This window comes from Thalassophryne amazonica, chromosome 2 (assembly GCF_902500255.1).
Source record: "Thalassophryne amazonica chromosome 2, fThaAma1.1, whole genome shotgun sequence".
NCBI classification, from domain to species: Eukaryota; Metazoa; Chordata; class Actinopteri; order Batrachoidiformes; family Batrachoididae; genus Thalassophryne; species Thalassophryne amazonica.
This window is the reverse complement of record NC_047104.1, coordinates 68384903-68401306: the sequence shown is the minus strand read 5'-3', so window position 1 is coordinate 68401306 and position 16404 is coordinate 68384903. Positions and strand designations below refer to the sequence as shown.

General features: G+C 40.8%; 1 protein-coding gene across 1 annotated transcript in view; it reads left to right on the top strand.

The window, feature by feature from the left end:
• tln2a (talin 2a) overlaps positions 1-16404 on the top strand; it is a 414558-nt gene that overhangs the window by 345247 nt on the left and 52907 nt on the right. Inside the window, 3 exon segments of the mRNA XM_034187248.1 lie at positions 1469-1635; positions 5105-5288; positions 5822-5947. Coding sequence (XP_034043139.1) covers positions 1469-1635; positions 5105-5288; positions 5822-5947 — 477 coding nt within the window.

The following is a 16404-nucleotide window of genomic DNA, read 5'->3' as shown; positions in this document are numbered from 1 at the left end:
TTTACACTGGACTGAGACCTATATAAGACCTACAAGATCATGACATTTTGTCAACTGTCATAAGTCTTGGCTGGTCTCGTGATCTGTTATTTGTGTTTACACCAAGCTTGCATTGCGAATGAATTGTGCAAATGAAGAATAAGTTACTGTCCACGATCAATGACGCAACCCTCATTGTGACCAGCCTGCAGCCCCAGTCAGTGAGAGCAATGGCGAGCAGTGGCCATTTTTTGATCGCAGCTCGGTCATGAACTCTGTGTAAACAGGGTGTAAGATCTGGGCTTTTATTTACTTCCTGTACTTAGCAAAGACAATTGGATCCATATGTTGTAAAAGTGTTGAACTTGGAGAGACGATCACGTATCTCAGCAGTGATATTCATGTCTCTGGATCCACAATCTTTGAGATCAAGAGACCTCTGGGAAGGGCTTATAGCCATCAAGTTGTTGGACAAAGGTGGTTGGCAGCGCTATTACTTTAAGTGTTTAGCATTCTGGTGCTTCCTGCCTTATTGTATGGTTCTGAGACTTTGATGCTAGCCAGTGACCTAAGGTGACAACTGGATGTCTGTGTTACTAGGTCTCTTCAGAGGATGTTTGGATACCACTACAGTGACTTTGTAGCAGACAAACCGCTACTTAGGAAGGCTCAGATGAGAAGTATTGAACTGTGAAGCTACCACATTTTGGCCTTATGGTGCATTTCTTTAGTGCATAAGTGCCTTAGTGATGAGGACCCCAGTGGCTGGAGAAGGCCAAGGGCACACCCAAGTTTCACCTTGCTATAGCAGGTAGATGTTGACTTTGCAGAGGTGAGGCTGGACAGGCTGCCTGGGTGGTTGACATCCAGGACCCGTGGTGGTTCCATGTTGTGATGGATGATTTGACATATGTCACCAATACATGCTCCCAGACATGACAATACAGAGAAAGCAAGTAATGTAACATTTATGAAGCCTGATTTCCTCATATAATCAATTAATAACTAATGTAAGGGCAGCACGGTGACCCTTTCTTTCTGACTGAGATCTTCTCATCATGTTGTGACCCCTTGTTCTACGGATCTGATTTGAGAGGTGAAAGAAATACTGATTTAGAGTTTGAATTGAATGCATTTATCATGTCACTTTTGACATGCATCACATACGTATTATGGAAAATAGAATTGTTTGCTGAATGTTATCTATTGTGGACTAAGTGGGGTTTTTTTTGTTTGTTTGTTTTTAAGCAAGGACCAACATTACATCAGGTTTTAGGACAACCTGTTCTTTAGTTTTTGAGGATTTAGTTTATCAGTAATCCTGATAATATGTATAACCAATAAACCAGGAACTGGAAAGTGCTTCTCTGTATTTAATGGCATGAAACACATTTACTGGGCAGATATTGAAATTGCCAGAGAGTTACTATGTGTGCACATCTTCAGATTATTTATTTATTGATTGATTTATTTGGGTATATGTCCTCAGGTGTCCTTGGTACTATCAGCCCTCCAGGCCGGAAACAAAGGCACACAGGCCTGTATTACAGCAGCCAACGCCGTGTCTGGGATCATTGCCGATCTGGACACCACTATCATGTTTGCCTCCGCTGGTACACTCAATGCTGAGAACGATGAGTGTTTTGCAGACCACAGGTGAGTGCTCCAAAAGTAGGACACAGCTTGCAATCATCAGTGATTGATTAATCACTTTTGATGTTCTGTTTTGTAGCTGGCAGTACATCACTAATCTTACATGTGCAGGAGCTGATGGAGTCTAAAACTCAGCCTTCAGGTTGTCTTTGATCTCAAACTGACAGAATCACATCCAAGCTTGTGAGCACAGAGGATAAAACCTCTTAGAAACACAGAGTTATGGTACCCTCAGGGTTTGACAGACAGGCGGCGTCACAGCTTTTACTGTTATGGTTGTTAACATCTCAGAAATAATGATGGCGGTTATGTTGAAATGTCATATTGTGGTTTGTAAAAACTGTTCATATTGATGTCTTTTTTTGGAATTCTGTAGGTGTAGGTATTTGTAAAGGAATACCGAGCTTTTTTGTGACATCATGTAACATTCAGCGCATTATGTACCACAATGACAAAAAATCTTGCTTGCAGGTAATTGTTAAAGAAATTTTGCTTTGCTATTCTGATGAATAATAGAAGTAAAAATGTAGTGAAACCCTCTGAGGCAGGATGAAAGGGAATGGGATCATTTAGATTATTTCATCCAGTGCAGTTCAATATAAAAACACTTTAGTGCAGCTTTCCCTATGTTTGAGCCAGATTTGATAACAGAAGCTCCTTTGTATCAAAACAAATGTGCATGTTTTTCATGTCTGTTGTTCATAGTATTTAGATTTTTTATTTAATGGTGGAATGGCGGAACAAAACATCTGGACCACAACTTGATATAAAGCATGCAACCATGCTAAGCCCTATCTTGGCAATCTATTCTACTTATTCAGGAAGTCAGGGTGGGCGGATCCATTATGTCAAGCAACTTCCGGTTTGTCACTGCGTCAATGATTAGCTACATGGGAACACAGTACGCTCAAAGTGTCCAAACATGAGCAGCATCAATTATTCAGTTCATGGGTGCCACAACAACTGGAAGAAGAGGAAACTATCACATTCAGAACGAAGTTTTGAACATGGAAAGCAGAGATCTGAGTGCTGTGGACGAGCATTTAACTTGTTCCCTCCTCCATTGAAAGACGAGACTCTTCGGTGCTGGCTGAATTCGCTGAATTTGAAAAATCCACCCAAACGTCCCGATGTCTGTTCTTTTATTTTATGGAGAAAAACCCACACCACTGGATCTTTACCCAGAGAAATGGTTGGACTACAATGCTCTGTTGAAAAAGCTACGGTGGATGCTAGTGAGATAAACGGTTAAACTGTGTTTGTAGCATTAGCTGCTATCTTATTTACTCATTTTCTGGCATTTGATATAACCAAGCACTGCATGAAATAACACTACACATACAGTTGTGCTCAAACGTTTACATACCCTGGCAGAATTTTTGCTTTTTTGGGCCATTTTTAAGAGAATATGAATAACAACAATACAAAAAAATTTTTTTCACTCATGGTTAGTGGTTGGGTGAAGCCATTTATTATCAAACAACTGTGTTTCCTCTTTTTAAATCAAAATAACAAGAGAACTACCCAAATAAACCTGATCAAACGTTTACATACCCCTGTCCTTAATACTGTAGCTCTCTGATGGTAAAGCTGCCATTGAATATGTCTTGGACTTTATTTACATTAATTACAAAGAAATACAAACAGTATGGCACTTTATGGTAAATCTGCATGGAGTAGATCGTTCTCAAAAACTGAGTGACTGTGCAAGAAGTAGAAGAGTGAGGAAAACCACCAAGACACCCAGACAACCCAGAAGAAGTTATGGGCTTACGTGGCTGTGATTGGAGAAATTATGCACAGTACAACCTTTGCATTTTGCATCACCAGTTATGCATCTTCATGATGAAGTGTTATAGAGGAGAATTTTCTTAAAAAGAAGACCTGAAAGTTTAGCTACAAATTGCCAGAAGGTACATCTGAGATGCAAGCCTAGATTTGATCTGTTTTGGTGAAAGAAAATCCTTCTCTGCTCTACTCCACTATGAAGCTAAGAGTAGTGAATTTTATGTATGTAAACTTTTGAGCACAACTTTATATTAACGTTACGTAATCTTGACATTACGGTGGTACTACTTGTCGGGTAGTATTTTAACTTGATTATGCTTTTGTATGAGCTCCGCACCACTATGCGGCACGGAGCTCGTAGTTCCGTCCACACAGAATGACAACACAAAGTAGTTCAAAAATAATCGAGGGCCACTTTCTCATGTCATCTTCCCACTCTGTTATGAACTGTGGGTGAGCCAGAGTCGATCCCTTTCAGCTTTTCAAAAAGGTTTTTGTTTCTACCCATGTCATATCTTCCATTGTTCTATATTGACAACACCGCTCACCGGAAGTCCTAAGACAAAACGGAAATGCCTCTGTTGTAAAAGTAGGCGGGGCTGAGTAGGGTGAATAGTGTATGGTCTAAAATGCATGAAAAGCTTCTTTGGGCACACCATAAAGAAGCATTTGTGGTGACTGATATTTTGATAGGACATAATGTGAGAGCAAAGTAGGGCACAGGACACAAAATGTATTTAGTCCAGGGATCGCCAACCCTGTTCCAAGAGAGTACCTGCCCTGTATGTTTTCCACATCTACCTGGTGAAGTCACACCTGATATATTTTTTTTTTATTATTATTATTATTATTAATGTTTTCCAGCTCTTGATTGGCTGAGAATACCTGATAGAGTTAAATACCTGGGAGTGGAATAGGGAGAGTTAGAAAACATGCAGGGTAGCTGCTTTCCAGGAGCACGGCTGGAGACACCTGATTTAGTCACTTAATTACTCACAAGTGTATTTTGGGCACAACATGAAATAAACCAGCCACATTGTAATATGTCATCCCCTTGAAAATATGTAGGGTGCTTGGAACCTGGTTTACTCCTATTTTGAAAGTGTACTCAAATGAGAAGTTTTCTGGTGAGTTAATGGATCTGTGTGTAGTGACAAAATGCACATGTAGAGAGCAGCCACCAAAGCTCCCTGAGGTGAAGCGGTAAAGTCACCTTTTTCCATAGTGTTTGCTTTCCTTTCATTTCATTTTTGTTTTAAATATCATTGTTTGTCCACACAGAGTGTATGGCATTCACAAACCTCTCTGTGTAAGGTGTAGCTGAATATCTCACTATATAAATTACAGAAATACACTGCTCTTGACTTTAGGCTACATTTTTGTTGCTCTGTGGCATAATTCAATTTGTGTTGTGCTGACAAATGCTGCAACATAGCACCTAACCACACTTCATTTTAAGACCAACACATTTGTGGACCCAAAAAAATGAGCCCAGTCCTATTTGCTCTTTACATATCTTGGGTTCCTGGGGTTAACATGACTTGGTTGGAACCTAGAAACATCACCTGCATTGCACTATATATTGCTTTATATCCCACCTCTATGTACATATTTGTCTGATCCCACTTTTTCTTGGATTATTGCTATTCTCTTTTCTTGTGGCTTCATTTTTCTACATTCGCAGGGAAAATATCTTGAAAACAGCCAAAGCTCTGGTAGAGGACACAAAGATGCTGGTGGCTGGTGCAGCTTCTGGTCAGGACAAGTTGGCACATGCTGCCCAGTCTTCTGCCAAAACCATAACCCAGCTCACAGATGTGGTCAAACTGGGAGCCGCCAGCATTGGTTCTGATGATCCTGAGACACAGGTTAGTGGTCAGAACCTGTACTAACTTAACGTCTATAACTATGGACCTGTTTTAGCATGCATGTCAGATTTGTGAAGACAAGACAAGTGAGTCAAACAAACAGCAGAAACTGGTTCATCTGAACCTATAGCAGCAAGGATTTATGGAGTGACAGGAGGTATTGTCCAGGAGCCAAAAATTCAAATATTTTCCTATATAAGAAATACAGGACAATGACATAACTTTTGAAATTTTGGTCCTGCACACCACCACAGTGGAGTTGAAATGACACGAGATATGAACGAAGAACAGCTTAATTAGTATGATGCCTTACTTTTGAGGGGGTTTCAGCCACATCGTTAGTAAACTTAAACCCACTGGGATGAACAGCTTGTTGGAACAGACATAAAAAAGTCCCTTCTAATATCTTAATCCCACCCTTGTTGAGGAGTAGAGTGTACCTATAGATGAGATGTTCAGTATATGGAAACATTGTTTGTAGGTTTTGTCCCTTTTTCAGGCATGCAATGACCAATCTATTTGCCTTTCTGTAGGTTGTTCTGATAAATGCTGTCAAAGATGTTGCCAAGGCACTGGCTGAGCTCATTAGCGCCACCAAGTGCGCTGCTGGCAAGTCAGCAGATGATCCATCTATGTACCAGCTGAAGAGTGCTGCCAAGGTGAGTGCATCATGATGACCGCAAAGTCCCAAGACTCAGTCTTTAAGGCTCTACGTGTTTGTTTTTTCTTCAGATGAGTAGCTCAGGGTTGTTGATGTTTTCCTGTCATAAGGTGAAATAATTACACAAACTATCTTAACAGCAGTCACTGTAATGAAATTAGTGACAGACACTAAAATGATCTGCCTGATGATTCTTATAATCTGTTTCAAAAGTAAACCGAGGCCCCTGAAATTCTGATATTTACCCTCATGTTTCTTTTGCCTTTAATGCGGATGAGATAGCTGACGCGGATCATATTTCTTCTACCTTCTGAGAATGCTTTTATCACTTGTAACACCCCTAAATAAAAAAAAACTGAGGGCCCCTTCCACATAGCACAAATAAGTAGGAATCACGGCGAAACAGCCCGAATGAGCAAACCACAAAAACATCAAGCTGACGTCGGGAGGGACACACAGTAGGGCAGGTGTGAACGATCCCGCTGCAACGTTTTTTTGTTTTTGTTTTTTTTTGTGCGTGAGTATGCAGGAAACCGTCGCAGTGGAAACACAGTGCGAGCAGCTGGAGCATGTGGGACCACATCACGCAGCTGCTGTGGAAAAAAATACATGTCCCCTGCGAGATTCGCACCTGCAATTTCCAAAAGCTCTGATTAACAGACAGAAATTTTACCACTGTGCAGCCATCGCTGTCCTATAACAGTGTAAAATGCCTTAAATCAACAGAAATAAACGTATTTAAAATAAACTAAGAAATTAGACGAGGTGGACGGTGCTAAAAGTGCTGTAATTGCCCCTGTTGTGGAACATGTGAACCACATCGTGCCTCTGCTGTGGAGAAAATAAAATGAAATCACCCACCATAAAAAAAAAACCCCACATTTTATTAAATCCCTCTTATCGAGTGGACAGTACAAGTATGAACCATTTGTTCCTCTGTAGATGACCCATGGTCACTGACATACAGTCATGAAATTACATGAATGAAGCAGTGCAGTCTTATGTCCACATCTGCTGGCCTGGCATGTCCAGCCGGGCCCCGCGCGCGTATCCAGCCAGCCCCGTGCGCATGTCCGGCCCAACATGCGTGTCCTGGGACTGCACGCTGCAGGACAGACACCGCATCATGTAGAACAGAGCCCACATGGGTGACGTGACATTCAGATCACCTGCTGTGTGTTATGATCTGACGGTCCATTTCACCTGGGACAGCCAGTCAGTGTGCGCGCTGTTGTTGGCGGACACGCCCCTGTCCGTTCAGCACACAGACCAACATGTCACTCTCTTCTGTGTTATGTGATCATTTTTTTTAGTTATTTGTTATGTAAGTGTGTGTGTAGGTATTGTAATACTTATTAATATACCTGTCCTGGCTGTCGTCTCTGTGTTTTTAGTGTGACACATCGTGTGCATTGAACCATCATTTGTAGCACTCAGTGAGTCTCTGGTCAGCAGCTGGGAGGCTGCTTGGTGTGCTGTGTCATGGAGGGGTCTGAAATTTTCATCCTAGGTGCACGCCCACTGTGAGACATAAGCTTAAAAAAAAAATTCCGGAAATCACAATGTATGATTTTTTTTTAAATTTATTTGTATATTACTGCTGCAAATAAGTATTTGAACACCTGTGAAAATCAATGTTAATATTTGGTACAGTAGCCTTTGTTTGCAATTACAGAGGTCAAACGTTTCCTGTAGTTTTGCACCAGGTTTACACACACTGCAGCAGGGATTTTGGTCCACTCCTCCATACATATCTTCTCCAAATCTTTCAGGTTTGGAGTTTCAGCTCCCTCCAAAGATTTTCTATTGAGTTCACGTCTGGAGACTGGCCAGGCCACTCCAGGACCTTGAAATGCTTCTTACGGAGCCCCTCCTTAGTTGCCCTGGCTGTGTGTTTGGGGTCTTTGTCATGCTGGAAGACCCAGCCATGACCCATCTTCAGTGCTGTTATTGAGGGAAGGAGGTTGTTTGCCAAAATCTCTCAATACATGACCCCATCCATCCTCCCTTCAATACGGTGTAGTCGTCCTGTCCTCTTTGCAGAAGAGCACCCACAGAGTATGATGTTTCCACCCCCATGCTTCATGGTTGGGATGGTTTTCTTGGGGTTGTTCTCATCCTCTAAACATGGTAAGTAGAGTTGATTCCAAAAAGCTCTATTCTGGTCTCATCTGACCACATGACCTTCTCCCATTCCTCCTCTGGATCATCCAGATGGTCACTGGTGAACTTCAAACGGGCATGGACATGTGCTGGCTTGAGCAGGGGGACCTTGCTGCCCTGCAGGATTTTAAACCATGACAGCATCATGTGTTACTAATGTAATCTTTGTGATTGTGGTCCCAGCTCTCTTCAGGTCATTGACCAGGTCCTCCTGTGTAGTTCTGAGCTTTCTGAGAATCATCCTTACCCCACAAAGTGAGATCTTGCATGGAATCCCAGACCGAGGGAGATTCACAGTCATCTTGTGTTTCTTCCACTTTCTAAGAAATAATCATAACAGTTGTTGTCTTCTACCAAGCTGCTTGCCTGTTGTCCTGTAGTCCATCCCAGCCTTGTGCAGGTCTACAGTTTTGTCCCTGGTGTCCTTAGACAGCTCTTTGGTCTTGGCTATGGTGGACAGGTTGGAGTGTAATTGGTTGAGTGTGTGAACAGGTGTCTTTTATACAGGTAACAAGTTCAAACAGGTGCAATTAATACAGGTAAAGAGTGCAGAATAAGAGGGCTTCTTAAAGAAAAATTAACAGGTCTGTGTGAGCCACAATTCTTGCTGGTTGGTAGGTGTTCAAATACTTATTTGCAGCAGTAACGTAGAAATAAATTATTAAAAAATCATACATTGTAATTCCGGATTTTTTTTTTTTTTTTTTTTTAGATTATGTCTCTCACAGTGGACATGCACCTAAGATGAAAATTTCAGGACCCCTCCATGATTCTAAGTAGGGAGAACTTGCAAAATAGCAGGGTGTTCAAATACTTATTTTCCTCACTGTATCAGCATTCTATGCAAGTGTGCCCTCTCCCCAGCACACCACATGTGTTGGGGGGTGGGGGAAACACACGTACATGTGTTTCGGGGGGGAGCACAACACACACATATACACGTGCGATACACATGCATGACACGTGTTGCTCTTGCAACGCTACACCTTGTGGGGCAACTTAGACAAATTTCATATCCAGCTCAAAAAGTGATTGTTTGCTCACTGTTTTCATGTCTGGGATCTGGCTGGACCACTCAGGAACATTCACAGAGTTGCCCTGAAGCCACTCCTTGATATCTTGGCTGTGTGTTTAGGGTCATTGTCCTCCTAAAAGATGAACCGTTTCCCAGTCTGATGTCAAGAGCCTCTGGAGCAGGTTTTCATCCAGGATGTCTCTGTGCATTGCTGCACTCATCTTTCCTTCATCCTTACTTGTCTCCCAGTTCCTGCCACAAGAGTTCAGTCTTTGTCTTATCAGATCACAGAATTGTGTTTCTTATGGTTTGAGAGTCCTTTAGGGGTGCCTTTTGGTCAACTTCAGGTGGGCTACCATGTGCCTTTAACTAAGGAGTGGCTTCTGTCTGGCCACTCCACACCATACAGCCCTGATTGGTGGATTGCTGCAGAGATGGTTGTCCTACTGGAAGGCTCTCTTCTTTCCACAAAGGAATGCTGGAGCTCTGACAGAGTGAACATTGGGTTCTTGGTCACTTCCCTGACTTAAGGTCGTGTCACACCTTGACGATTTAGCCAGCATAGGCTGATGTATGAAAATACACTGGATATGTTGATACGTTACACAGCTGTCACAACCGTGATGATTTAGCCAGCATATGCTGACAGGCCCAATTCCACCAAGCGATCCAGGGCAGTACTGCACGGTGTGGTACGGGTCGGAACAGTCAAGTCTGGCTTGGTTTGTGTTTCCACCTCCGACAGAACACTTTTGTTTGCCAGGCAGAACATGTAAATATTGATAAGCACATCATCGAGCATCTGTATGCTGTCACGTGGCCTCTCACCTCCACATGGAGGCCCAACAGAGTAATTTAACATTTTTTTAAATTTTATTAATTTTATTTTTGTCTGGGTGGTTCATGGGATTTATTTTCATTGTGTGCGATACTGAAGAAACGACTAATGCCTGCAGTAAACGCTGAAGTGAATGAATATTTGTAACCGTCTGAACTGTTCGCATAAGGACTGCAGTTTTCAGTTATTCAGCCATCAGTGGACAGCATCAGTGGATGTATTTTGACTTATGAGTAACTTACAAGAAACGTGTGTCAACAATCGTATAACTTACCTACAACTTATGGCCCATGTACATGGTGACGTATCAGCCATATACTGACATACCTCAAAAATATTGTGCATGCCCAAATTTTTCAATGCACTCACCATATTATGACGCATATCGGCGTCCTTCACGTGCTCATAACTTATTAGACATACCCCAGCATATTGTTGCATTTTTAATACAGACAGCATACGCTGGCTAAATCGTCAAGCTGTGACAGGAGTGTTAGGTCCCTTCTACCCCACTATCCTGATTTGACAGGTGGCCAACTGTAGAAAAGTCCTGGTGGATCCGAACTTCTTCCATTTACAGATGATGGAGGCCACTGTGCTGGTTGGGACCTTAAAACAAGCAGAAATGTTTCGTACCCTTCTCCAGATTTGTGCATCCAGACCGTCCTGTCTCTGAGGTCTACAGACAGTTGACCTCAGAGACCTGACGCAGTCAGAGCTGACTGACGCAGTCAGAGCTGCGTCAGGTCAGTCAGAGCGCGTCAGTCACGTCGTCAGAGCTGCGTGGTCGTCAGAGCGAGCTGCAAAAGTTTGTACCTGAGTTTTCAGAGGTGGGTGTTGTAGTTGCATCTGCCACGCCGGTGTTTGCCAACCCGGACAGTGGGAATACCACCTCAACCGGCAACGTAGCCCCGCGAGCTGGACAGCAACAACGTCCGAGGCCCGCCCAACGTGGTGAATTCACTGAGGCCGCGCGCTGCGTCATTAGAGCCGCGCGTCACGAGTGCCGCTTCCGCGCAGTGCAGATCCATCCCGGTGACAAACAACGCAGGGCTGTTAACATCAGTGATCGACAGCTGCTCATAAGCCGACCATGGGGCCTAAGAAGGTTCTGACAGCGGAGGAAGGTGACGATATTAAAAAATCTCTGGACTTTCTATCAGAGGAGATTCTGTTGTGAAGCAGCAACAGAAATCAATTATGGATCTGGTGGAGGAGGTGAAGGCATTACGGCTCCAGAATGCCGAGAAAGACCGGCATCTGTGCAGCTGGAAAATAGAGTGGCTGAATTGGAGCAGTACACCAGAATTAACGACGTCATCATCACAGGTCTTCATATCAAACCACGGTCCTACGCACGGGCGGTAAACAGATGAGAGCGGAGGGGAGCCCAGTGAACAGGAGGTCAGCTCTGGTGGAAAAACAGGTTGCTGATTTCCTCCTATCTAAGGTATAGAAATGGATTTAATAACATTGAAGCGTGCCACCCTCTGCCCCGGAGAAATGACGGTGATAAACGAACCGTCATCATGAGATTCATCAACAGAAAACACAAAACAGCACTGTTAAAACAAGGAAGAAAACTGAAAGGTACAAACGTATTTATCAATGAACATCTCACCAAACGGAATGCAGACATCGCCAGAAAAGCACGCTTCTTAAAGAAACAGGGAAAAATCCAGCACACATGGACTTCAAACTGTAAAATATTCATCAAACTGAACGGATCACCAGAACAAGCAAAAGTCATGGCAATAAGGAACATCGAGGAGCTGGACAAATATGAACAATAGTGTTTCTTAAAGCGAGGATCTGGACAAATAGACCAATAAGGTATGAGGACACAAACACATCACAACACCATGACACAGACCAGAGGAACCTATTCATCTACTACCTATTCATCTACATCTGGAGACAAAAAGGATATAACTCAAAGGATTGCTGATCATGGAAAAGTAGAACTGAGAACATTTAAATACACAGACACAATGTACTGGACTTGGAGCACGATATAGACCCGGACAATAATTTCTTCTCAAATATCAATGACAGTTGTTGCTATTATACAGATGAACAGTTTAATCGGATCATTAAAACGGATAACAAATGATCAATAATCCATTTCAACAGCAGAAGTCTATATGCAAACTTTAACACATTAAAGAATATTTAAGTCAGTTTAAAAAAAATATTTAACATAATTGCTATATCAGAACATGGATCAATGAAGATAAGGAATGGATTTTGAACTGGATGGATATGAATTTAATTGTGTAAACAGAAAGAATAAGAGTGGAGGAGGAGTGGCTGTGTATGTGGATAAGAACATGGATTATAAAATAGTAGACATATGACAACTGTGATTGATAACTTATTAGAATGTATAACTATTGAAATATGTGAAGAAAAAAGCAAAAATGTATTAGTCAGCTGTATTATATAGAGCACCAGGATCTAGTATTGAAACATTCACTGACTGTATGGGAAAAATGTTCTCAAAAACTAATCAAAAAACTGTGTTCATTTGTGGTGACTTAAATATTGATCTGCTCAATCCAAATAAGCATAAAATAACAGATGAATTTATCAGTATAATGTACAGTATGAGTTTATATCCAAAAATCACCAGGCCAAGCAGAATTACATCCCATAGTGCCACCTTAATTGATAATATATTCAGCAATGATATTGAGAATAACACTGTGAGTGGATTATTAATCAGTGACATTAGTGATCATCTACCAGTTTTCATCGTTTAATAGAAACCATCGGCGGAATCAGCCAGAGGAGAAAATAAAATACAGGCGAGTGCGGACAGAGGAAAACATGAACACACTAAAGAAGGATTTACAGGAGCAAAACTGGGAAAAGGTATACAGTGAAAGTGATGTTGATAGTGCATATGAAACTTTTTTACAAATATTTACATCATTATATGATAAAAATGTCCAATTAAACAAGACTACAGAAACAAAAAATCCAAGCTCGACCATGGATGACGAAAGGGTTACGAAATGCATGTAATAAGAAAAATACACTGTATAGAGAATTCATAAAACTAAAGACTAAAGAGGCAGAAAATAGATATAAGAAATACAAAAATAGATTAACTAATATTATACGGGTATGTAGGAAGGAATATTATAGTAACATATTATATAATAACAAAAACAATATTAAAGGAATATGGGATATATTAAATAGCATTATCAAAAATGGTAATAAAACAAGTTAGTTCCTCAGTATTTCATTGATAATAATGTCAAGAAGGAAAATAAGGATGAGGTAGTCAACGGTTTTAATAATTTTTTGTAAATATTGGACCAAGCTTGGCAGAAAAAATTCCCGATTCCCAACCTGAGGATTGGGATAATAATCATAGAAAGAAATCCCTGTTCAATGTTCCTCACAGCAGTGGATGGAAATGAAATTATAGACATTGTGAATAATTGTAAATATAAAACATCTACCGATTTAAATGAAATTGATATGGTGGTGGTAAAACAGGTCATTGAATGGATTGTAGAACCATTAACATACATCTGTAACTTATCATTTCAAACCGGTAAATTTCCCAATCAAATGAAAATAGCTAAGGTTGTGCCGCTGTATAAGACTGGGGATAGACACCACTTCACAAATTATAGACCTGTTTCTTTGCTTCCACAATTTTCCAAATTATTAGAAAAGTTATTCAATAATAGATTAGACAAATTCATAAATAAACATAAATTACTTACTGATAGTCAATATGGATTCAGAGCACATAGTTCAACATCACTTGCATTAATAGAATCAGTTGAGGAGATTACAAACGCCATAGACCACAATTACATTCAGTTGGAATATTTATAGACCTTAAAAAGGCTTTTGATACAATTAATCATGACATATTAATCAATAAACTTGAACAGTATGGGATTAGGGGGTTGGTGTGCACTGGGTGAGAAGCTACTTAAGTAACAGAAAACAGTTGTGAAGTTGGGGGAATATACATCATCATGCTTGGACAATGCTTGTGGTGTCCCACAGGGGTCAGTATTGGGTCCAAAACTGTTTCTAATTTATATAAATGATATTGTCAGTGTTTCCAAAATATTAAAATTAGTATTATTTGCAGATGACACAAGCATTTTTTGTTCAGGGGGGGATTTGCAGGAGTTACTGAGGAGGATCAGTATAGAAATGGGAAAATTGAAAATATGGTTTGACAGAAACAAATATCATTAAACTTAAGTAAAACAAAACACATGTTATTTGGCTATTGTAATACAGACATACAGGTTCAGTTACAAGTCGGGGGTAGATATTGAAAGGGTACATGAAAATAAGTTTCTGGGGGTGAGAATAGATGATAAGATAAACTGGAAGACTCATATAAAACATATACAAAGTAAACTGTCAAGAAGCATTTCAGTTCTAACAAAGCGAAACATATTCTGGACCACAACTCACTCCGCATTCTTTACTGCTCACTGGTTTTACCATATTTACAGTACTGTGCAGAGGTATGGGGTAATACTTATAAAGGTACAACACAATCACTATCAGTAATGCAGAAAAGAGCTATAAGAATTATTCATAATACTGGCTATAGAGATCATACAAATCCACTATTTTTACAATCCAAATTCTTAAAATTCACAGACTTGGTTCATTTCAAACAGTACAAATTGTGTATAAAGAAATAAACAATTTACTTCCAGCAATATTAAAAATATGTTTTTTAACAGATCAGGGATTGCAGTCTGAGGGGGAAATTTAATTTAAAGCATCAGTGGGCACGAACAACATTAAAAGGTTTCTGTATTTCTGTCTGTGGGGTGAGGATGTGGAATAGATTGGGAGTGGGGCTCAAGCAATGTCCAAGCATGAACCAGTTAAACAGCGGTACAAAAATATGTTTTTTTTTCGGGTATAGGGAGGAGGAAGGGTAATGAGGGTTAGGTGTTTTTGTTTTTGCTTCGGCTCGTAAATATATAGTATTTTGTATGTAAGTAGGTATGTGTAGGTGTATATTTATGTTTGTGTTATATAGTGTATATGTATGTGTATATATATGTATATATATATATATGATATCGGTTTAGGTGTGTAGGAATCTATGTGTATATGTGGCAAAGGGTATTACTGGTTGTGGGGAAGAAGGGGTAGGGATAAATAAGCTGATGCTTCACCCTACCCTTTTCGGACATGTTGGGTACACAGTAGGAACTTTTTTTGTTGTTGTCTTTACTGATCTTTGTAATTGTTGTTGATCAAATGTTCGAAATAAACAGTTTTCATCATTCATTTTCATTCATTCATTCTTTCATTCATTCATACAGTTCCTTTGACTTCATACACCCACCCACCTGCTCATTAATTCAGGACTTCCTCACTAACCGTTCAGACAATCAAACATGTACCCTACCTCTCTTCCATCATCACAGTCAGCACAGGTGCACCACAGGGCTGTGTTCCAGATATTGTTTAGAAGTACAGTGTAGTTTGATTAAAAAATTGATTGGAGAGTGGAAAATATCTAAAGCAGTGCAGAAAATGATACGCTGCTCAACTAAAATTATCTCAAATGCTTTAAAATTGCAACCAAAACCAGATAGATGTGTAAGAAAATGGAAAACCACCATTCAAATGGATCGAAGAATAATTAGAATGGCAAAGACTCAGCCAATGATCAGCCCCAGGGTGATCAAAGAAGGTCTAAAGCAGGGGTGCCCAACCTTTTTTGAACCAAGATCTACTTGGAGGAGGAGGAAAGAGTCAAATGTGTGGCTTCACACGGCTCTCGTCTCGCTCATTTTCCCAAACATCAGGCACATGCAGCAGCAGGTGGAACACCTGCAGGGTCGCGCTGAGGAGGATTGGAACAAGACTTTTAGCCGACTTGGCGTCACTGTCCTTCCGCATGCAGCAGTGAAACTGAATGCGGTGCAGCAGGATTTAATTGTGCGCACGTCAGAGAAGAACACTGTCACGCTCTATTAAGGATCACCACTAATCAAGACGGATCAACACGCTCAGTTGCAACCTCCACGACATGAGGCGAAATGAAGGTGGTGCGTGACATTCGTGGAACATTTTTTTTTTGGGACAGCCAAAAACATGCTCCACGAAAATCACGCACCAACACGCATTATTAAGAAACCTATTCAGATGTGTTAAGTCACGTTAAGAATGTCAGGAATGTGCCAAGAATGATGCAAATATGACATTCATAACGAGTCTTGCCTATGTGTAAATGCAGCATTAGTGGGACTTCTGGCACTGGGAGGAGGAAGCCAGGCTCTCATAATCCGGACAGTAGGAGCTGAGTGCCAGCCGTAAGCAGGCCACAAGGTGGTCATCAGCCATGGTGGATCTGTATTTTGATGTGATGATTTTCATATGTGAAAAGGCAGACTCACACAAACATGTTGATCCACAAAGTGCAGTC